We start from the raw sequence: 22,283 nt of genomic DNA on the forward strand, positions 1-22,283 counted from the left end.
CCTCCACACACATCATCTATTGCATCCGCTGCACCCAATGTGGCCTCCTCTATATTGGGGAGACAGGCCGCCTACTTGCGGAGCGTTTCAGAGAACACCTCTGGGCCACCCGGACCAACCAACCTAACCACCCCGTGGCTCAACACTTCAACTCCCCCTCCCACTCCACCAAGGACATGCAGGTCCTTGGACTCCTCCATCGCCAGACCATAGCAACACGACGGTCGGAGGAAGAGCGCCTCATCTTCCGCCTAGGAACCCTCCAACCACAAAGGATGAACTCAGATTTCTCCAGTTTCCTAATTTCCCCTCCCCCCACCTTGTCTCAGTCAAATCTCTCGAACTCAGCACTGCCTTCCTAACCTGCAATCTTCTTCCTGACCTCTCCGCCCCCACCCCACTCCGGCCTATCACCCTCACCTTGACCTCCTTCCACCTATCGCATTTCCAACACCCCTCCCCCAAGTCCCTCCTCCCTACCTTTTATCGTAGCCTGCTGGACACACTTTCCTCATTCCTGAAGAAGGGCTCATGCCCAAAACGTTGATTCTCCTGCTCCTTGGATGCTGCCTGACCTGCTGCGCTTTTCCAGCAACACTTTTTCAGCTCTGATCTCCAGCATCTGCAGTCCTCACTTTCTCCTCTAAGACAAAATAAAGCAATACAGAGTATTCAGGGATAGGCCAGACTCTAATCTTACTGCTACATTATTGACAGACTCTGTCTTAAGCTAACTGGTCTACTCCACATTTGTCTGCACATTCACATTCACATGGCTTGACTTGCCTGGCTCTCCATGTGTTCCCTTTAACTCCGCCCATATTGTGCTATTTATGTCCAGTGAGGAGCAGCTCTGTGACATCATTGCAATGTTGCTCCAGGGTCCTAAAGCGCCCATACTAAGATGCAACAAACCATATCTTGTTACCCAAGATAACAGCCTCTTCTGCTGAGACCCGTTCAAGGTTCAACCCTCACCACCAGTGACTGGAAAGCCCCCAAAGTGGCATAAAATGAAAGACTAAAACCATAAGGCAAGGGGCAGAAATTAGGCCATTCAGCCTATTGAGTCTGCTCCACCATTCAATCATGGCTGATACGTGTCTTGACCCCATTCTCCCACTTTCTCCCCATAACCCTTGATCCCCTTGATACTTAAGAACCTATCTATCTCAGTCTTAAATATACCCAATGACCTGGTCTCCAGCTAGAGAGTGGGGAATTTGTGAAATGACCTGGTCTCCAGGTCATTCCACAAATTCCCCACTCTCTAGCTGAACAAGTGTCTCCTTATCTCCGTCATAAAAGGCCTTCCCTTTACTCGACCAATGGAAACATCTTCCCAACCCAGGCAATACAGTATTCTGTAAGTTTCAATTAGACTCCCCCCTCATCCTTCTAAACTCCATCGAGTATAGACCCAGAGTTCTCAAACGTCCTCATATGTTAAGCTTTGCATTCCTGGGACCATTCTTGAGAACCTCCTGTGGACCCGCTCTGAGTAATAGTGACACAGCCCCCTCCAACCATAAGTGGTTGGTACCCAGGCCTTATCATCATGGTTATAACAATTATCAAATTATTTCTTCATTCTCACTATATAAATGCTTCAATCATTACAAACAATTCTCAGCCTCATTTGACTGTTTTATTTCACGTTTTTAAGCTCAAAAGAAAGTTTCTTCTGAAAGTTTTTGGACATTTACTGAGCACGTGCAGTTGATGTCTTCATGTAAAGGTCGAATTGACTTTATTCTCTGGTCAGTTTACACCGACAATTTGTCAAAAAAAAAAACAACTGGCATTCCTGTTTTTTTTTTCTGCAGGAACTACTCCAGGAAGAGACTCGTCAAAAATTGAACTTGTCCACCCGGCTGCGCCAGTTAGAGGACGACAAGAATAATCTCCAGGAACAGTTGGATGAAGAGAGTGAAGCCAAGAGGAATCTGGAGCGTCAGATATCCACTCTGACTGGTCAGGTAGACACAGCGACGGTCGCTTCTGCTACAACACGGCAGTTCCGTTCTCGTGCAACCCCATGTTGTAGACAATCACAACACAGCAGCACCATTTAAACCAATGGGGCCAGAATTGTGTTATAACCAATACACGCTTTAAACGCTTGCACTATAGAAATAGTGTCCCCCAATTTGTCAATCACTATTTAATGAAACGCACGTTATAGCAGAACAACCTGTACTAACAGAGCCCGGTTAATTCAACTTTCAACCCAGACAACTCTATACATGATCTGAAATCCAAATTACCCAATTGCAGAACGCTACTTAGTTTCTTTATAGACTTCTGGACCTAAACTGTTTCTTTGATTGCTTTGATTAAAATAATACATTTAATTGATATAATAATGCAATGACACTTTCAGTAGATGTCCCAAAATAGGAGATATTACTGTTTGAGATAAAACTGAACTATTCCGAATGGGTGAGATCTAAACCCAAGACCCTACACCGTAGGGCCACCCACCTCCTCTAACTTTACTAAAAGTCTGTAAACTTGGTAAGTTTTCAGGTTTTCTCTTTTTTTTTCTCTTCCTTGTTTAGTCCTGTGTGGGCTTTCAGATTAGCGGGGTATGGCTGATAGGACAGTTGCATGGTCCTCCTGCAGAATGTGGCAGGTGAGAGACACTTCACATGTCTCTGCCGACCACATATGCACCCAATTCCAGCTCCTCGAAAACCAAGTTAGGGAACTGAAGCTGGAGCTGGATGAACTGTGGATCATCCATGAGGCTGAGGGAGAAATTGAGAGGATGTACAGGGAGGTGGTCACTCCTCAGACACAGGATAAGGACAGCTGGGTTACAGTTAGGGGGAGGAAAGGGAACCAACAGATAGGGCAGGGATCCCCTGTGGCCGTTCCCCTCAGCAATATGTAGACCATTTTGGATACTGCTGGTGGGGACGGCCTACCGGGGAAAGCCATAGTTGTCAGGTCTCTGGCACTGAGCCTGGTACTGTGGCTTAGAAGGGAATGAGGGAGAATAGAAAAGCGCTAGTGGTAGGGGACTCAATAGGGGACGGATTGACAAGAGGAAGGTATAGAGGGGATGTCAGAGCTAGGTTCTTTACGCAGAGAGTTGTGAATGCATGGAGTGCGTTGCCAGCTGTGGTGGGGGAAGCAGAGTCATTTAAGCGACTGCTGGATGTGCACATGGATAGCAGTGAATTGAGGGGTGTATAGGTTAGGTTATTTTATTTTAGGTTAGGAATAATCCTCGGCAGAACATCGTGGGCCAAAGGGCCTGTTCTGTGCTGTACTTTTCTATGTTGTATGTTCTATGTTCTACCTCCTAGCTTTGTAATCTGCAATGACAGTGGCATAGTGGTGATGTCACTGGATGGGGGAACTGAGTTCAAATCCCATTATGGTGCAACATAACTTAATGAAAGCCTGGAATTAAAGGTCAGCTCATGAAGCTGTTCAGAAAAGTCCCACTGGGTCACTTATTACCCTTTAGGAAAGGAAATCTCCATGTGATTCCAGACCTATTGAAAATGGGAGTTGGTCCTTCGAGCCTGTCCCACCATTCAATAGGATCATGGCTGATCATCCTGCGTCCACCCCCATACCAGTAGATCACTTTAATCATAAGAAATTTACCTAACTCCTCCTTGATTTTAAGTTGACTCTTAACTGCCCTCTGAACAACCACAGAATTCAAGGGGTAATTCTAAGTGGGCAATAAACTCTGGCTTTACCTGTGACGCTCAGATCCCACATAAGAATAAAGAAAGAAATGTTCAGTCCAGGGATAACACTTGCTAAAGCAGGTTAACCGTTTAGCTGCTGTGAGTGGGATCTTCCTGTGCATGAAGTGGCGACCATATCTGTTTGCTTACTGGCAGCAGAAATAATTCATTGGTACGGAAGCACTTTGGAACTTGCCAAGTATCTTAGCCGGCGTTATGTAAATGCCAACGTGCCCTTTATTGCTTCAACATTGATTTCCTCACACAGCTGTCAGACGCTAAGAAGAAGTTGAACGAAGATGCGTCTGCCCTGGATGGGCTTGAAGAAGGGAAGAAGAAACTTCAGCGGGAAATCGAAGCGATTACCCAGAACTTTGAGGAAAAGGCAGCAGCATATGACAAACTGGAGAAGACCAAGAACAGGCTGCAGCAGGAACTTGATGACCTCTTGGTGGACCTGGACAATCAGCGGCAACTCGTTTCCAACTTAGAGAAGAAGCAGAAGAAGTTTGATCAGGTGAGCGATTTCTGCAGAACAAGCCACTTTTTCTTTGCCACCTTCCAGATAAGGAGAAATCTTGCTTTAACTTGGTGAACATTTCCAATATGCCAGCCTGTAATAAAACACAGTAAAATATAAATGGAGTGAGGCTGGGTAGCCAACCAAGCTACCTTGTGATTCTAATAATTGCAAAATACCTATAGCTTACCATTGATCTTTGTCAACGTTAAGTTTGATTAAATCACAGACCTGTTATGGAGCAGAAGAAGGGAGCTTGACCCATCATGCCTGCATTAGTTCTATCCCATCGAGCCAATCCTCTGTCCTTCTCCCATATCCCAACACACCATTTCTATCCAAATAGCCATCCAATGCCTCTCTTGACAGTCTCAAAGGAACCTGCCTCCCCCACCTTTCCACGCCCTAACTACTCACTGGGTGAAAAGGTTTCTCTCACATCACTCTTGCCTCATTTGCACATCACTTTGTAGCCAGACCCTCTCATTTCTGTTTCTTTTATGAACTGCTCCCTTTCTATTCTGTCCAGCCCCACTCATAATTTTGAAAATCTCCTCTCAGTTTCTTTTCTCTGAGGATAGCAGCCCCAACCTTTCCAATCTCTCCTCATTGTTGAAGCCTCTCATTCCTGGAACCATTCTTGTAGATCACTTTCTGCTCTCTCTCCAATGGATCCTCATCTTTCCTATCATGTGCGGCCCACAACTGCTCACAATGAGGTTAAAATTCATGGCATCTGTGTAGAATGCTCTAACACTGGATTACCCAACAGCTGTTGGTAAGGTAGGATTTTCATCAAGCCCAGTTCTGACAATGTGCTATCCTCACTTTGTCAGATGCTAGCGGAAGAAAAGAATATTTCTGCTCGGTACGCAGACGAAAGGGACAGGGCAGAGGCTGATGCTCGGGAAAAGGAGACAAAGGCCCTGGCTTTGACCCGAGCCTTGGATGAGGCTTTACAATGCAAAGAGGACCTGGAGAGAGTCAACAAGCAGCTACGGGCTGAGATGGAAGATATCATGAGCTCAAAGGATGATGTTGGAAAGAATGTAAGTAAACAGACACACAAGTGCGATGTGGAATTCAATATGGGCTGAGGACAATGGGGAAGAGGGAGAACATCCAAATAGAGACACTTTCTAAAAAGCTAACCACTTAGAAAAATTGGGATGTTTAGAGTATTGATCAGTTGCTGATTCCATTACTCAAAGTTCAGCTTCTGTTTCACTGGGAGGGAATAACCAAATGGATCTTTGATGTTTGCACCCAGTGCTACCACTCAGTCCCTGTGTTGACAGACATTGCATCCTCCTGCCCTAACAGTATCTGTCTGTTCTCAGAAAGACTCAGATGGACAGGGTTGGCGGTTCCTGTCCCCTGCCTGACCTTGACCCATCACAAAAGGTGTTCATGCTCCAAATCTCTCCATGGCAACACAAGGGTTAAGGGTCAAGAAAGAGGCTGGAATTTCAATCCAAAATCCATCTTACAAAAGCATGCACATGTTTTCCCCATTTCTGAGCACATCATGGGGTTAAAAATAAGGGTTAGCAGAAAAGAGGTGTGTGAGAGATTGTGATTTGAAATAGTTCAAAGCAGCATGGTGCCGTTTTCTTAGAACCTTATATGAGAGACGGAGGGGTCGTTCAGAATGTTACCTTCCTTTGTCTTCATGCTGTTCATTCCATGAATTGTTTTTGCTGCACCTTGTGAACTGAAGGTCCACGACCTGGAGAAATCGAAACGTGCCTTGGATCAGCAAGTGGAGGAGATGAAGACCCAGTTGGAAGAACTTGAAGATGAGCTCCAGGCGACAGAGGATGCCAAGTTGCGGCTGGAAGTGAATCTGCAGGCCCTAAAAACACAGTTTGAACGTGAACTACAGGCCAGAGATGAGCAAAATGAGGAAAAGAGGAGGCAGCTGGTCAAACAGGTACACTCATCAGCTTCAAGGAAGGGTCAATCTACCCTAAACATTAACTCTGCTTCTCTCTCCACAGATGCTGCCAGACCTGATGAGTTTCTCCAATTATTTCTGTTTTTGTTTCACAATAACCAATCGGTTCCATGAGAACCCACACATTCAACACTGATATTTAATTCCGTTCTGATAATCCAGAGCAATACAGCTTAATGTATGGGCACGGCTACAGTCAGTGGAGTCAGGAAAACAGAGTCCAACAGAGTTTTTTCAGCCACCTCACTCCGCTGGTAAAACAGTGTCTGATCATTTCAGGGACACTGATTACAACACGAGCCATCGCTGTGAAAAATGCTGAGCATTGTTGTTAGCGGCTGTTGTAAGATCAAATGAAATAAAACTCATGTGTAGCACCAGTGCTGAGAGGGGGAAAGCAGATGTTAGGTGGCACTTTGACCCGGCAGCAAACTGAGGAAAAAAAACAAATGAAACCAAACAGAGATAAAAGGAATCATGAGGAGAGGAAACTGGAAATAACAGCCCCATAAAGGGGCATTAAGGAGCAGAGAACCCATCGCCATCTTGACTTCTCCCAAATAAGGGCAGGGTGAGAGGGGTAAGGACATCTTTCCAGCCCAGGGGCCAGCTGACTAACCAATTGAGTCCAATAAGTGACCAATTGAAGGCTTCATTCCACCATTGTTTATATGTAGCCAGCAATGGGCAGAGCTGTTGGTAAACTGCCTGGTGGGAGAGGGGATAATTGCCACCCCTGCCCTCACCTTTTACAATCACCGCCACCCCCCCTCCAACCCCCTCCCGGGGTGGGCGGGGAGGGGGGGGAAGGACTCCTTGGTTGGGGGTGAAATGATCTCTGGACCCACCGATTGCTTCTCCACACATCCACGTTGGTGGGGAGGGGCTTCAGAAAAAATCTTCATCCTTTAGCTCACACACCACGCCCCCCAAACCACCACTCCCACCAACCTGCAGTACTGGCACTGGCCATTGCTCCTAATGGCGTTGTCGAGGAACATGGTGGGATTTGAATTAATAAAAGTCCCTGTCCATCGGCTGCTGTGGCACAGTGGTAGTCTCCCTTCCTCTGAGCCAGGAGGCCTGGGTTCATGTTCTACCTGCTCCAGAGGTGTGTCATATCATCTCTGTAAGAGGTTGAATAAAAGTAAATGCAACCAGTCAAAAACATTCTGTACCTGCTGCTAAAATACTGGTCCCTGTGCATTGACAGAGTTTAAAAACCCATCGGATTCACCAATATCGGATGGCAGGGGGAGATCATCTGGCCTATGATCTAAGTGACTCCAGACACATTATACTGTGGTAACTCTCAGTTGTCCTCTGAAAGGACCTAGAGTGCAATTAATGATGGGCCGTAAATGCAGACCTTGCCTGTGACTTTGACATCCTGCGAAAGAATACCGGGTGGCTCAGTGGTTAGCACTGCTGCCTCACAGCGCTGTGGAGCTGAGTTCGATCCCACCCTCTGTGTGAAGTTTGTACATTCTCCCTGTGTCTGTGTGGGTTTCCTCCCACAATCCAAAGATGTGCAGTTTAAGTGAATTGGCTGTGGGAAATTTAATGTTGATTGTTGATCTCTCTCTGCACCTCCTTGGCAGCTGTAACACTGTGTCCTGCACTCTGTACTGTTACCCTGATGCACTTTGAGAGTGTGGTCTGCCTGTAAAGCATGTCAGACAGCAGTTTCCACTGCACCCTGGTACATGTGACAGTAATAAATCAAGTCAAAATAGCTCCATAGTGTGCAGGGATGTGCAGGCTAGGTGGATTAGCCATGGGAAATCCTGGTATTGGGTGGGATGTTCTCGTATCGATGGACTGAATGTTCTCTTTCTGCACTGTGAGGATTCTATAATTTTTCTAAAAAGTCGCAATAAATAGAGATAGGTGCACTCCTTGAACTATGATGTGGAGCTGCTGGTGTTGGACTGGGGTGAACAAAGTTAAAAAAATCACACCAGGTTATAGTGAAACAGGTTTATTTGGAAGCACTAGCTCTGTAGCTAACTGATGAAGGAGCAGTGCTCCTTGAACTAGACCACTTCAGCTCAATGATGTTATAGCAGTTACCTTTCCTGGCCTGCTCCCAAGGTGTGTAATGAGCAGGCTGATTAGAACAATGCTTAAGTGTTTTTTAGTGTTGAAAAGTGTGTTGCTGGAAAAGCACAGCAGGTCAGGCAGCATTCAAGGAGCAGAAGAATTGACATTTCCGCATAAGCCCTTCATCATTCCTGATGCTGCCTGACCTGCTGTGTTTTTCCAGCACCACACTTTTCGACACTGCCTCTCCAGCGTCTGCAGCCCTCACTTTCCCCTCAGTTTTTTTTCAAATGCCTCCGATCGGAGGGTTAGCTCTGACGGCAGTAAGCGATGAGAAGTGTTGAAGTCACCACATTGAGCTTCGTTTACTCATAGGTCCATGAGCTTGAGAGTGAACTGGAAGATGAACGTAAACAGCGCACAGTAGCAGCAGCAGCTAAGAAGAAGCTGGAGATTGATCTCAGTGACCTTGAGGGCCAAGTCGAAGTGGCCATCAAAGGCCGTGAGGATGCCATCAAACAACTGAAGAAACTCCAGGTGGGTTAGTCTCATCGGTGCAAAATAGAGCGGTACAATTAAGGCCAAGATATAAGGTTAGGAGAATTGGCCAAGCTAAATTGCCCATCGTGTCAGGGATGTGTAGGTTAGGTGTATTATTCAGGGGTAAATATAGAGTAATAGGGGAATGGGTTTGGGTGGGTTAGTTTTTGCAGGGTTGGTGTGGACTTGTTGGGCCGAATGGCCTTTTTCCACACTGTAGGGGTTCTACAATCACAAGCAGTGAAATCGTCACTCATCAAAATGTGTCAAACAACATTGTCCACCCTCCCCACGATTAAACACTGGCGAAAATATTCCGATATTATTCAGATCCTAAAGGGGAATTGTCCATGTTTGTCTGTTTGAAGGGAAGGGGCAGATTAATGGGGTTCAGGATTCATTCATGAATTTCTGTCTCATCTAGGCTCAGATGAAGGATTATCAGCGGGAACTCGAAGATGCTCGGAATTCCCGGGAAGAGGTCCTGGCCCAGGCTAAAGAGAACGAGAAAAAAGCCAAGAACCTGGAGGCTGACCTGTTGCAAGTCCAGGAGGTAAACCATTGGGAAGCAGGGAGCTGACATAGGGATTCACTCTCCCACCTGTCACCAGCATTGTGTACATTGGGACAGCTATATCCCAGAGTAAGGAGAAGTTCTCAGAGCAAGCGAGAGGGAGGCCTGTTTATCCCAGTTTTGGTGTGCGGACATGATAGTGAGCTGTACTGTAATGACAAATGTCTAGAAACTTCACGTCCTTTTATCAAATTTAAGAACCTTATCCTAATGGCTGAAATCTAAGCTGGTTATTACGTGCTCCCAAGGGCTGGGTTTTGGGTGGGAGGGCCATGTGATTGAAAGGAGTTTGACTAGGCCACCACACTCCCACTCAGCAGTGAGGGTGGCCCCATCTCCCAGGGATGGGGGAATATTCCACACGGAGTGCAATTAGCATCTATGCTCCTCCCCCTTCACTATGTCATCGCTGTCACTGGGCTTCCAACATTGAAAAACAGAAACTAGGAGCAGGAGTAGGCCATTCGGCCCTTTGAGCCTGCTCCACCATTTAATATGGTCACAGCTGATTCTCCGGCTCAACGCCAAATGCCCACTTTCTCCCTGTGCCCCATGATGTCTTTAAACTCTCCTCCTTGAATATATTCAGTGCCTTGGCCACCACACCCTCTGAGTGAAGCATTGTTTCCTCATCTCAGGCCAAGCTGCTGTTGATATTTTCTAACGAATCTGTTCGGGGATTTTACGCCACACCTCAGGAAGAGTTGGCAAGTGAACAGGGGCCTCCTTTTGAGAGGTGAGGGAGGTACCCCTGCACCACTACAGCTCTTCCTAAAGACCCTGCCATCCTGAGACCGTGTGCCATGATTCTAAACTCCCCACCCAGAGGGAGAAACATTCTCCCTGCCTGTAGTCTGTCCAGCCCTGTAGGAACTTCAGATGTTCCAATTAGACGTGTTCTGGTTATTAGAAACTCTCGTGAATGCAGGCCCAGTCCTCTCTCCCTCCTCATACAGCAATCCTACCTTCCCTGGTATCAGCCTAGTGAGTTTGGTGATATCTTTCCCTAGGTAGGGAGACCAAAACTCTCCAGAAAATTCCAGGTGTGGTCTCACCAAGGCCCTGTATCACTGCAATTAGGTAGTCCCCATTCTGAACCTCCATCCTCTTGCAATGAAGATCGATATACCATCTCCAACTGGCTGTGCACTCTTCCAGTGCATGGGGCTGGGGTAGTTCCTCTTCAATCACTCCGTTCAGTAAATTCCAACCCCCTCCCCACACCCCACCCTATCCTCTCCCCTTTAAAGAATAGTCAATGTATAAACTGCATTCATTCGATTTCAGAACATCGTTAAGCTGTGTAGAAATCAAAGTAAAATGCAGCAGATGCTGGGAATCTGAAACAAACCCTGAGAAGGTTGGAGATGCTCAATGGGTTTGGTAGCGTCTGTGGTGAGAGAACGCAGAGTTAACGTTTCAAGTCGGATATGACTTGTTTGGAGTTTGGAAGAAAATCAATTTCAGACTCGAATTGTTAACTCTGCTTTCTCTCTCCACAGATGGTGCCAGACCTGCTGAGCTTCTCCAGCACTTTCCGCTTTCATTAAGTGGTGCACAGGCCCTGCTTTGATGTTAATGATACTCTCCGATGTGTTATTAAAACCAAAGGGAACCAGACACCACATTCCTAGCCTCAGGCAGGCTTGATGCCAGTGAAGTAGGTGCTGCTTTGGTCCAAACAGCATCTTTGGGTTCATGTCAAATGTGGGATCCCCCTGAAATGGCTCCAACACAGGATGCACATTTTGTTTAAATTTGCTTTTCTCTCTCTCTCTCTCCCCCCCTTGAAGGATTTGGCAGCAGCAGAGCGTGCTCGCCGTCATGCTGAGCAGGAGAAAGAGGAGCTCGCTGAGGAATTGGCAGGGAATGTTTCTGGAAAGTATGTAATGGGAAGATCCTCACTCTTTCTATTCTTGCAAATGTGACGTTTTCTCAACACAGTGATGAGTGGTAAACTCTTCCACACTGAAACAGAGTCTGCCTGATCACGCGGCTGGCCCCACCCAATGTCATGTTCTAGATTGGTTTACAACCCCCAGCTCTTCCCAAGGGAGGTGATGGCTTAGTGGGATTATTGCTGGACTGTCAGCCCATAGAATGTTCTGGAGGCTGGGGTCACATCCTGTCACATCAGATGGTAGAAATGAAATTGGAATTCAATAAAAATGTCTTGATTATCGATTATCAGGAAAATCTCATCTTGTTCACTAATGCCCTTGTGAGAAGGAAACTGCCATGCTTACCTGGTCTGGCCTCCATGTGACTCCAGACCCCAGCAATGGGGTTGACTCTTAACTGCCCTCTGGGCAATGTATGCTGGTGACACCCTCATCCTATGAATTAATAAAGAAAACCTGAGGCTGTGTGGAAACTTCAAACAGACTCCAAGCATTTTTAGAATCACAGAACCGTACATCACCGAAGAGGCCCTTCAGTCCATCGTTTCTGCACTGACCAAGCAACTCTAACTCTACACCAGTCCCACTTTCCCATCCTCGGCCCATTGCCTCGAATGTTGGGACATTTCAACTGCTCATCCAAGTACTTTTTAGAGGTTGGGAAGTTTCCAAGGGCATTCCAGGCTCCCCCATCCCACCACCCTCTGGGTGAAAACAAATTCCTCAAATCCCCTCTGAACCTCCTGTCCTTCACCTGAAATTGATGTCACCTTGTTCTTGACCCTTCACGAAAGGGGGACAGCTGTTTCCCATCCACTCTATTTATGCCTCTCAGAATTGTATACACCTTTATTAGTCCCCCTCAGCCTTCTCTACTCCAAAAAAAACAGCCCGAATTTATCCAGTCTCTATCACTAAGCTGCTCCATCCCAGGCAAAATCCTGGTGAATCTCCCTCTGCACCCCCTTCAGTGCAATCACATCCTTCCTATAGTGTGGGAACCAGAACTGCACCCAGTGCTCCAGCTGTGGCCCAGTCAAAGTCCTGTACAGCTCCAACATGACCTCCCTCCTCTTAGAATCTGCGCCAAAACTAAGAAAGGCAAATGCCCCTTAAGCCACCTTAACCACCCTATTAACCTGTCCTGCACCTTCAGGGATCTGTGGACAATACCCAAAGATCCCTGTGTTCCTCTGAGCTTCCTAGTGCCCTGCCATCATTGAGTGCTCCCTTGTTCCATCTTCCAAAGAACATCATCTTACATAGATCAGGATTAAATTCCATTTCGTACTGATCTGCCTCTAGTGATTGTAATTGGGTCAGCCAGGGGGACCTCATAGAATCTGAGTTCCTTGGTTGGGGTTGTTAACCTGATCCCATCAGGGAGCCCTGGTTGACAGATATAAACAGGAGTGTCAAGCATTGCCCTTTGGTGTGAAGGGCACTGCTTGTCATTGGCTACTTGGGTGTTTCCTTTCTTCTTGGTGGTGGAAACTGAATAAAGATTGGTGCACCTTGTGTCTTTCACTGCGTCTCACACCTGCATGGGTGCTGGGGGAAAATAAGCACTATCGCAGTTGGGCAATAGTGTGGGGGAATGAGAAAAAAAAGAAATAAAAAAGAAAAAATAAACAGGAGTGTCAGGGGTTCTGTCCACTCTGAGAGCTGACTCTGAGGGGGCTGGATCAGTGTCAGGGACACTCCATGTGTAATTGATGGGGGACCTGGTAATGGGTTACCAACCTCTCTGCAATTATTTCAGTACACATCTGATCAATCCATCTATATCCTCCTGTAACCTAATACCTTCCTCCTCGCTGTCAACCACCTAGCCAATCTCTGTATCATCTACAAATATAGTTATTGTTCCTGATACATTTTTCTGATGCATCAAGTCAGAAGGGCTTTCTGCAGTGCAAGTTTGGGTGAGAACAATGTCAATATCCAAACCATAAAGTAAACGGTTTCTCCTGTGTGCCCTGAGGAGGGTTGTAGAGTTCGCAGTGTGCTTTCTGTAAGTGCAGTTTGTGACCCTGTATGATCAGGGAAGTATTAATCCGACACGAATTGCTAAAACATTACAGGTCCGCACTTCTGGATGAGAAACGGCGCCTGGAGACTAGAATATCACAGATGGAGGAAGACCTGGAAGAGGAGCAGGGTAACATGGAAACGCTGAATGATCGTCTCAGGAAGGTTATACAGCAGGTAAGAAACTCAAACCCACTTTCACCACACTGAGCCTTACAGCGGCTGGCAATGATCCCTTAAAGCAGTTACATTGTGCTGCTTGTAAGCTGGGCAATGAGAAAGGTTTCAGGATCTGCATCTAAACTTAATATGCACAATGTAGCTAGCTGCTCATGAACTAAATGCTACAAACATCACACAGAAATATCCAGTAACAAGTTAGATCGAAATTAAAATGACAGTGTCCCTATCAGAGTAGTGGTGCTGGTAAATGGTAAAACATACTGTTATGATTGATCTGTGATCACAAGTCTACAGTCCAGTCTGTACTGTCTCGTTTTAAGGTGGCTACCTCTAGTGACGTGACTAGCACAGGGCAAATGGCACATTATTACAAACTGTACTTCTATTCAAAACAACAACTCACAGTAATTCAGACAGATCACCCTTTTATAAGGACAGCTGGTTGTAATGCAGTGTATTGTTCCTGTGCTTAGCTTGCCCATGAATCTGTAATGCTGCACTCTTTGGGTAAAGCAGTTTAATTGTTCAGATTTCTCATTCTGAGTGCAGAATGCATCCAGGCCAGTATTTATTGCCCATCCCTAATTGCCCAGAGGGCAGTTAAAAACCAACCAACTTGCTGTGAGTCTCAAGTCACATGTAGACCAGATAAGGATGGCAGATCCCTTCGTGAAAGGATATTGTGAGACAGTTTTTCTGACAATTGACAACAATTTTGTGGCTATTATTAGACTTTTAATTCCTGATTTTTTAAAAAATTGCATTTAAAACTTCACCATCTGTTGTGGCGGAATTCAAACCTGGGTGCCCAGAGCATTATCTGGTTTGCTAGATTAACAGTCCCATGACAGTACCACTAGGTCACCACATCCCCTTCATCCCTCAGAAAACTATCAGGTTCGAGTGTCAGTGGCTTCCAACCCCAGAGGATGTTCACTCTCAACAGCAGCAGCTAGAGACTTCTGACAGTGGCCACCAGATGGCACACTAGCACAGGCTAGAAGCAGAAAGCAGCTGCCTGACCATTGAATGTAGAGCTGCATTTACATAACGACACAATCTTCCCAACTTCCAGCCAGCAATAATATGTACTGACAAATAAAATCACCTTTCTTCCACTGTTTACTGCAACACGCAGGTACAGTAAGGTAAGGCCATCATAGCCGCAGGGGACCATCTTTCATCACAGAGAGATGATTGGTGGGGCATTAACCTGAGAGTATCCATGCCCCAGGTGAGGGGACAAGCTGACAAGGAGAGTCCTTCCTGCTCACCTATAACAATCCTATTCATTTAAGTGCCTCTTGGATAAGCACATAGTAGATAGTACAATGTAGGGCATGTAGATTGTCTGATCTTAGAAGAGGATAAAAGGCTGGCACAACATCAAGGGCCGAAGGGCCGAAGGGCCTGTACTGTGCTGTAATGTTCTATGTTCTATTCATAACTCACAAGGCAGAGAGTTTCCCCTGGATGAAAGAGGCTGGAGGTAGGTTCATAATCTCCTGAAATAAACTGGAAATGAAAGATTGGGTGAAGATTGAATCTTTTCCACCATTTAGTTCATTCAAACATTCTGGTATACTTTGGGGGAGGTGACAACCTTGTGTTATTATCACTGGGCCATTGACCCAGAGACCCCGGGGACCTGTGTTTGAATCCTGCCATGGCAGATGATGGAATTTGAATTCATTAAAAATCAGTAATTAAGAGTCTAATGATAACCATTATTGATTGTTGGGGAAAATCCCACTGATGTCCTTTAGAGAAGGAAATCTGCCATCCTTACCCTGTCTGACCTGTATGTGACTCCAGACTCACAGCAATATGGTTGACTCTTAAATGACCTCTGGGTAATTAGGGATGGGCAATAAATGGATCGAACCACTGACACCTGCATCCCATGAATGAATTTTTTTAAAAATTGCAAGACACATTCCTCACTGTCTTGTGCTGAGACCATTCTTTTCAATTGGATTCCCAGAGCTAATGCCTTACCAATTAAATTTTGGGTGTACAACCTCAGCACATTGTCTGCTAAGTTCTCCTTTAAGATAAACACCTGCACCCCTGGGGAAAGATGTGCAAAACCCACACTGCAATTCCACATGCTGGCTGAAGCTGGGAGAGTTAAACAAACATCAGCAAGTTTCTGAGGCAGGTGTAAACGAAGTTTGAGAAAGTTGGAAGAGCTCTGATCAGATCAGGATGATCCTCCTGTTGGCTGTGAATTCTGACGATGTTTCTTTCTGGTTGTTAGTCGGAGCAGCTATCAAACGAGCTGGCCGCTGAGCGCAGCGCCAGCCAGAAGAACGAGAGTTCCCGTCAGCAACTCGAGAGGCAGAACAAGGAGCTTAAGGCCAAGCTGCAAGAAATGGAAGGGACAGTCAAGTCCAAGTTCAAATCAACCATCACTGCCCTGGAGTCAAAGATTGCCCAGTTAGAAGAACAACTGGAGGCTGAAGTAAAGTAAGAACGATGATCATTTCCCTCGTCCAATTGCCTTTACTTGCAGGCGCTAAACTGCCTTTCGTGTACGTTGTAGCAATGATCAGAAATGATCAATCTAAAATGATGCAGCATTTTAGTTTTCAGGTATCCCAGATTACCCTTCAATTTGTTAAGACAAGCATTAGAGCTTTCACAATGATTATCATCAGGACAGTTACCCACCCCAGCTCATTCAATTACTGGGTTTCTTCTTTCTCAATGAGAATGCTCCCCTGGGACTGTGGTAGCCTTGCAATCTCTGGGGTAGTGGTAATGTCCTAATCTCTGGGTCAAAGAGGCCAGGGTTCAGGTCCCACTTCTCCCAGAAGAATGTAAAAACGCCTCTGGCCAGGTTGATTAGAAAATAGCCACATTTGGGTACATTAGTTACCATGATAGCTGTCACTTGGGGAGATGGTGGCCCAGTGACATTGTTACTGGACTATCAACCCAGAGACTGAGATAATGCCCTGGGGACCTGGGTTCAGATCCTGCCATGGCAGATGGTAAACTTGAATTCAATTTAAAAAAAGATAACCATAAAACCATTGTCAGAAAACCCCATCTGGTTCACTAATGTCCTTTAGGGGAAGGAAACTGCCATCCTTACCTGGTCTGGCCCACAAGTGACTCCAGACCCAGAGCAATGTGGTTGACTCTTAACTGCCCTCTGGGTAATTAGGGATGGACAATAAATGCTGGCCCAACCAGTGATGTCCTCATCCTGTGAATGAAGAAAAGACTGTTATGAGGCACCGTTTCACATAGCTGCATAGCTCTCTCTTACCTGCAAAGAAGGATTACAAATTCAACTCCGTATTACAGGTGGACTATAAATATCAAATACAGGAAGAGTTCACTGACTGACTCCGCTTTGGCAACTGTGAGCATGTTTACAAACTATTTTGGCTCCGGTTTTATGGTTTGTGTGTTTAAGCCAGTCTGGGATTAAGTCGTCTACCTCCCTGTGTACACACTGGTTTATTTTTCTACAGCTCTCTATCTCTACAGATTGTCCACATGAATAGCCTGCTTTTAATAAGATACTCAGTTGGTATTAAAACTAAGTAGCAGGTTATGTTTGGGAATCCTGATGGAATTAATGTAGATACTGGTCTGTCAAAGGCCAGACAGACTGATCCACTGAAACTGGTTTGGGATTTAGTCTCAGCGAAACTTTTGGCTAGGATAATGTCTGAGTGATTGTCTTCACGCGTTACTTTTTAGGGAGAAACAAGCAACCACCAAGGCAGCTCGGCGGACAGAGAAGAAACTGAAGGAGACCCTGTTGCAGGTGGAAGATGAGAGAAGACATGGAGAGCAATATAAAGAACAGGTAGACCTTCAAACTCTCCGAGAGAGAGACAGAGAGAGCAGACTCACAGATATACCACCCAAACCCTGGCCTTTGTACACCCCTGACACAGGGAGAACATTGTCTTTCTTGTGAGGGAACTAAAGACTGATATCAGAACTGGATTACCGAATTTACAAATCCTGAAACGAGCTTCATTTGTATTGAAGTTAAGAACATTTCCAAAAACAGAAAGCATGGATAGGGTAAATAGACAAAGTCTTTTCCCTGGGGTCGGGGAGTCCAGAACTAGAGGCCATAGGTTTAGGGTGAGAGGAGCAAGATATAAAAGAGACCTGAGGAGCAACTTTTCCATACAGAGGGTGGTACGTGTATGGAATGAGCTGCCAGAGGATGTGGTGCAGGCTGGTACAATTGCAACATTTAAGAGGCATTTGGATGGGTACATGAATAGGAAGGGTTTGGAGGGATATGGGCCGGGTGCTGGCAGGTGGGACTAGATTGGGTTGGGATATCTGGTCAGCATGGACGGGTTGGACTGAAGGGTCTGTTTCCATGCTGTACATCTCTATGACTCTATAACACTATTACAGTGATCAATTTTATTAACTATATTTCCTGACCTTTCTTGGACAATACTTAACAATATCATTTATAACCAGCCATTGAGTCAGTGCTTAGAACATTCTGATAGAGAAGGTTCACTGGGATGATCCTTGGTATGGAAGGATTATGAGCAAAGGTTAAACTGATTGGGGTTGTTCTCCCTGAGTTTCTGATACTGTACCGTATCAGATTCTTAAGGGACAAAAAACAGAAATTACTGAAAAGGCTCAGCAGGTCTGGCAGAACACCCATCATTTGCTCCTTACCTCCCCCACCCCAAACTTCTGCATAAAAACCAACCTTTTCCTCACTACCATCAGTTCTGAAGAAGGGTCACTGGACCCAAAATGTTAACTCTGATTCCTCTCCACAGATGCTGCCAGACCTGCTGAGCTTTTCCAGCAACTTCTGTTTATCTGTCTGATTTCCAGCATCTGGCAATTCTTTCGGTTTTTATTTAGGATTCTTAAGGGGCTTGACAGGGTCAATGCTAAGAGGATGTTTCCCCTCAGAGTGCCTAGGACCAGAGGGCACAGTCTCCGAGTAAAGGGACAACAATTTCAGACTGAGATGGGGAGGAACATTGTCTCTCAGAGGGTTGTGAGTTTTTGGAGCCCCTTACCACAGAGAGCTGTGGGAGCAGAGTCCTTGACTATATTTAAAGCTGAGATAGATTCTTGATTAATCGGGGAATCAAGGGTTACAGGAAAAGGGCAGGAAAGTGGACATGAGGAATGTCGGATCAGCCATCATCCTATCGAATGGCAGAGCAGGCTCAAGGGGCCGAATTGCCTACTCCTATTCTTATGATGTTATAGTCAGAACTTTGTGTACCTGTGCAATACTCTGTGAATACCATTCTTGAAATGTGTTGCTGGAAAAGCGCAGCAGGTCAGGCAGCAACCAAGGAACAGGAGAATCGACATTTCGGGCATAAGCCCTTCTCCTGCTCCTTGGATGCTGCCTGACCTGCTGCACTTTTCCAGCAACACATTTTCAGCTCTGATCTCCAGCATCTGCAGTCCTCACTTTCTCCTCTGAATACTATGGGCTAATATTGCAACGTAGTGGAGGTATTGAGAGGCAGAGCTCCGATCCTACTGATCGAAAGGCCAGGACCCCCACACAGAGCATGGGTAGGTTCTCAAAGATGTTGTAACAAGAGCTGCTCATCATCAGGCAGCTGCTCTATCCGAAACCGGGTCAAATTGGCACCGTAAGTAGAGATCTCAGTGTCTCATCTTAACTCTGTCTCCTTTCTTATATTGGTAGCTATGACATAGAGTCATACAGCACAGAAACAGACTTTTCTCTGGCTCCTACTACAATCTCAGGTATGGTGGCTTCTTAGGTTTAATAACATGGGGAAGTTTAACAGGCAGTTAGCCTTAAATACAACCAACAACTGCAGAGGCTGGAAATCTGAAACAGAACCAGAGACTGACGGAGAAACTCAGCAGGTCTGGCAACATCCGTGGGAAGAAAGCACAGTCAATGTTTGGAGCACAGTGACCCTTCATCACAATGAGTGGTGCCTGGGTAAAGGTGGTATCCCGCACATTCAACTTTCTCTTCACAGATACTTCCAGACCTGATGAGTTTCTTCAGCAATTTCTGTTTTGAGGCAGTCACTTTTACAGGGGATGATTCATATTTTGTTAGCTCGACCATCATGACCCAAGGACTGGTCCACAGCAGCCCCTCACATTATCAATGTGCCTTTTGAATAAATACTTGTTTCACGGAGTGGAGAGGATGTTTCCTCTTGTGGAAGTATCTAGAATTGGGGCATCACTGTTTAAAAATAACGGTTTTCCCATTTAAAGCAGAGATGGGGACAAATTGTTTCTGTCAAGAGTCTTTGGAAATCTCTTTTTCCAAAAGTTGGTGGAGTTGTGTCTTTGTATCATCTGGACGTCACCTCTGCTTGTGCTGCTAGGATGACCTATTCTTTGTTGAATAGCTACTTCCTCAGGAAAGGATTATGGTACTCCGAGACCTCACATAACTGGATCTCCAACCCTCAACTCTGTCTCAGCCACAAACTGGCCAGGATCTTGTTGGGGAAATGCCATTGAGACTAACAGCACTCCTCAGCGTTAAAGTGTGAACAACACAGCAAGCTCTCACACCTGAACACTAGCAAGGTGTAAATGTGAGGATCACGACGTTGCTGGCTGGGTTGTACCTCACTGAGCAACACAGATCTTACACACACAGAACACATGAAGTTCATAAGATCCCACAGTACATGAGAGGACCTTTAGCCTCTCTGTTCTGTCCTGCTCAGGGTCCTGTGTTTGTATGATACATACACACTAAACTAATCTACACTTGTCCAATCTACTACAGGTACATTCTTAATGATAGGACAAGTCTTAATTACTGCCAAAAAGCCTCTCTGGAACTGAAAATGAACCCATAAAAATGTCTCATTCCTTGAGGTTTTAATTATTATTGAATTTTTGTTTTAAATCTCAAATTATACTTTTCCTTACTTAATCTTTTTGTCCTTTATTTTTCTCTTAATCCCATCTTTCCTTGCCTTTACTGCCCTTTCTGTACTCATAGAGACATAGAGTCATACAGCACAGAAACAGACTTCCAGTCCAACCAGTACATGCCATGTTCCCAAACTAATCCCACCTGCCTGCGCTTGGTCCATATCCTTCTAAACCTTTCCTATTCAGGTACTGATGTCAATGTCTTTTAAATGTTGTAACTGTACCCACATCCACCACTTCCTCTGGAAATTCATTTCACACATGAACCACTCTCTTGTGTAGACAAAGTTGTCCTTCATTCCTTTTTTAAATCTTTCTCCTCTCACCTTAAAAAATACGTCCTCAAGTTTGGAACTCCCCCACCCCAGGGAAAAGTCCTTTGCTAATCACCATATGATTTTATAAACCTTGGTAAGGTCACATCTCAACCCCCTTTGCTCCAGTGATAAAGGTCCTAGCCTATCTAGCCTCTCCCCATAACTCAAACCATACAGTCCTGGTAACATCCCTTGAATTCAGATAAGGTTCAATATTCCAACCTACACTTCCTGGTTCAGACTCTCTGCTGCTCATTAATAATTCTGATTGGTTAAAGAGATTCCTGATGAAGAGGTTATGCTCGAAACATCAACTCTCCTGCTGCTCGGATGCTGCCTGACCAGCTGTGCTTTTCCAAACCACTGTGCTTTTTGATTCTGATCTCCAGCATCAGCAGTTACTTCACCCAGTGGAGATCTCCTGTGGAGGATGAGGCGTCATTTTTGCTTTCCAAATCAGAATGCAGCACTCCCACGATCAGTCGGTGGGGAAATCATGCAAGTGTAACTGTTCACTTGCCTCACGGAGTCAAATCTGACCCATACATATCTCTGACAAAGAGACCACCCTTTGCCTGCTTTAAGTTACCCATCCATCCTGAAAGGGACCGACACAGTGAGCGGCACGGTGGCACAGTGGTTAGCACTGCTGCCTCACAGCACCAGAGACCCGGGTTCAATTCCTGCCTCAGGCGACTGACTGTGTGGAGTTTGCACATTCTCCCCGTGTCTGCGTGGGTTTCTTCCGGGTGCTCCGGTTTCCTCCCACAGTCCAAAGATGTGCAGGTCAGGTGAATTGGCCATGCTAAATTGCCTGTAGTGTTAGGTAAATGTAGGGGAATGGGTGGGTTGCACTTTGGCGGGTCGGTGTGGACTTGTTGGGCCGAAGGGCCTGTTTCCACACTGTAAGTAGTCTAATCTAACCAACATTTTAAAGAAATATTTCAATGATCACTTGAAGTGCCAGATATAAAGACCAAGTGCTGGAAAATGACGATTCGAATAGATGGGTTCTTGATGACCAGCACAAATACGATGGGCCAAAGAGCCTCTTGCCATGCTGTAAAATGCTATGACTCTCCTTTGAATTATGTTTTCCCAAGTGTGTCATTGTGTGAGAAAGATAGGCTTTCACAAGGTTACTGTGGCAATATTCAGAATATCTTAACACATACGTTGTTCTTTGACCCAAAGGCCGAGAAGACTAACACACGGATGAAGCAACTGAAGCGGCAGCTGGAAGAGTCCGAGGAGGAATCTCAGCGGATTAATGCAGCCCGCCGCAAACTCCAGCGGGAACTGGAAGAGACCACGGAGATGAACGAAGCCATGACCCGTGAATGTAACACGCTGAAGAACAAACTCAGGTAAATGCAATGGCCCCGGCCCCTTTCCTGATGTGGGAATCCAGTTTACCACCTGCTCCACAGCGCGGGAATTTCCCCGTGTCGCCGAGACATTATCTTTGATGGGATGTGGGCGTTACTGGCTGGGGCAGGGCTTGTGGGTCATCCCTAACCTCCCTGGAACTGAGTGGCTTGGTATGGGCTATTTCCAGGGTCACTTAAGATCAATCCCATTGCTGTGTTTCT

At 45.8% G+C, this 22,283-nt stretch overlaps 1 protein-coding gene across 5 annotated transcripts in view; it reads left to right on the forward strand.

The window, feature by feature from the left end:
- The window catches only part of LOC122560464 (myosin-11-like), a 185,884-nt gene that overhangs the window by 159,380 nt on the left and 4,221 nt on the right, over window positions 1-22,283 (forward strand). For all 5 annotated transcript variants that reach the window (XM_087997598.1, XM_087997601.1, XM_087997602.1 and 2 more), the window contains 11 exons: window positions 1,827-1,979; window positions 3,979-4,227; window positions 5,067-5,279; window positions 5,951-6,163; window positions 8,606-8,767; window positions 9,195-9,323; window positions 11,138-11,226; window positions 13,330-13,453; window positions 15,720-15,928; window positions 17,177-17,285; window positions 21,886-22,058. In XM_087997598.1, coding sequence (XP_087853724.1) covers window positions 1,827-1,979; window positions 3,979-4,227; window positions 5,067-5,279; window positions 5,951-6,163; window positions 8,606-8,767; window positions 9,195-9,323; window positions 11,138-11,226; window positions 13,330-13,453; window positions 15,720-15,928; window positions 17,177-17,285; window positions 21,886-22,058 — 1,823 coding nt within the window. The remainder of the gene's footprint in view (window positions 1-1,826; window positions 1,980-3,978; window positions 4,228-5,066; window positions 5,280-5,950; window positions 6,164-8,605; window positions 8,768-9,194; window positions 9,324-11,137; window positions 11,227-13,329; window positions 13,454-15,719; window positions 15,929-17,176; window positions 17,286-21,885; window positions 22,059-22,283) is intronic.

This window comes from Chiloscyllium plagiosum, unplaced genomic scaffold (assembly GCF_037043375.1).
Source record: "Chiloscyllium plagiosum isolate Xiang-an unplaced genomic scaffold, Cpla_swu_hap1 HiC_scaffold_20, whole genome shotgun sequence".
Lineage (NCBI taxonomy): Eukaryota > Metazoa > Chordata > Chondrichthyes > Orectolobiformes > Hemiscylliidae > Chiloscyllium > Chiloscyllium plagiosum.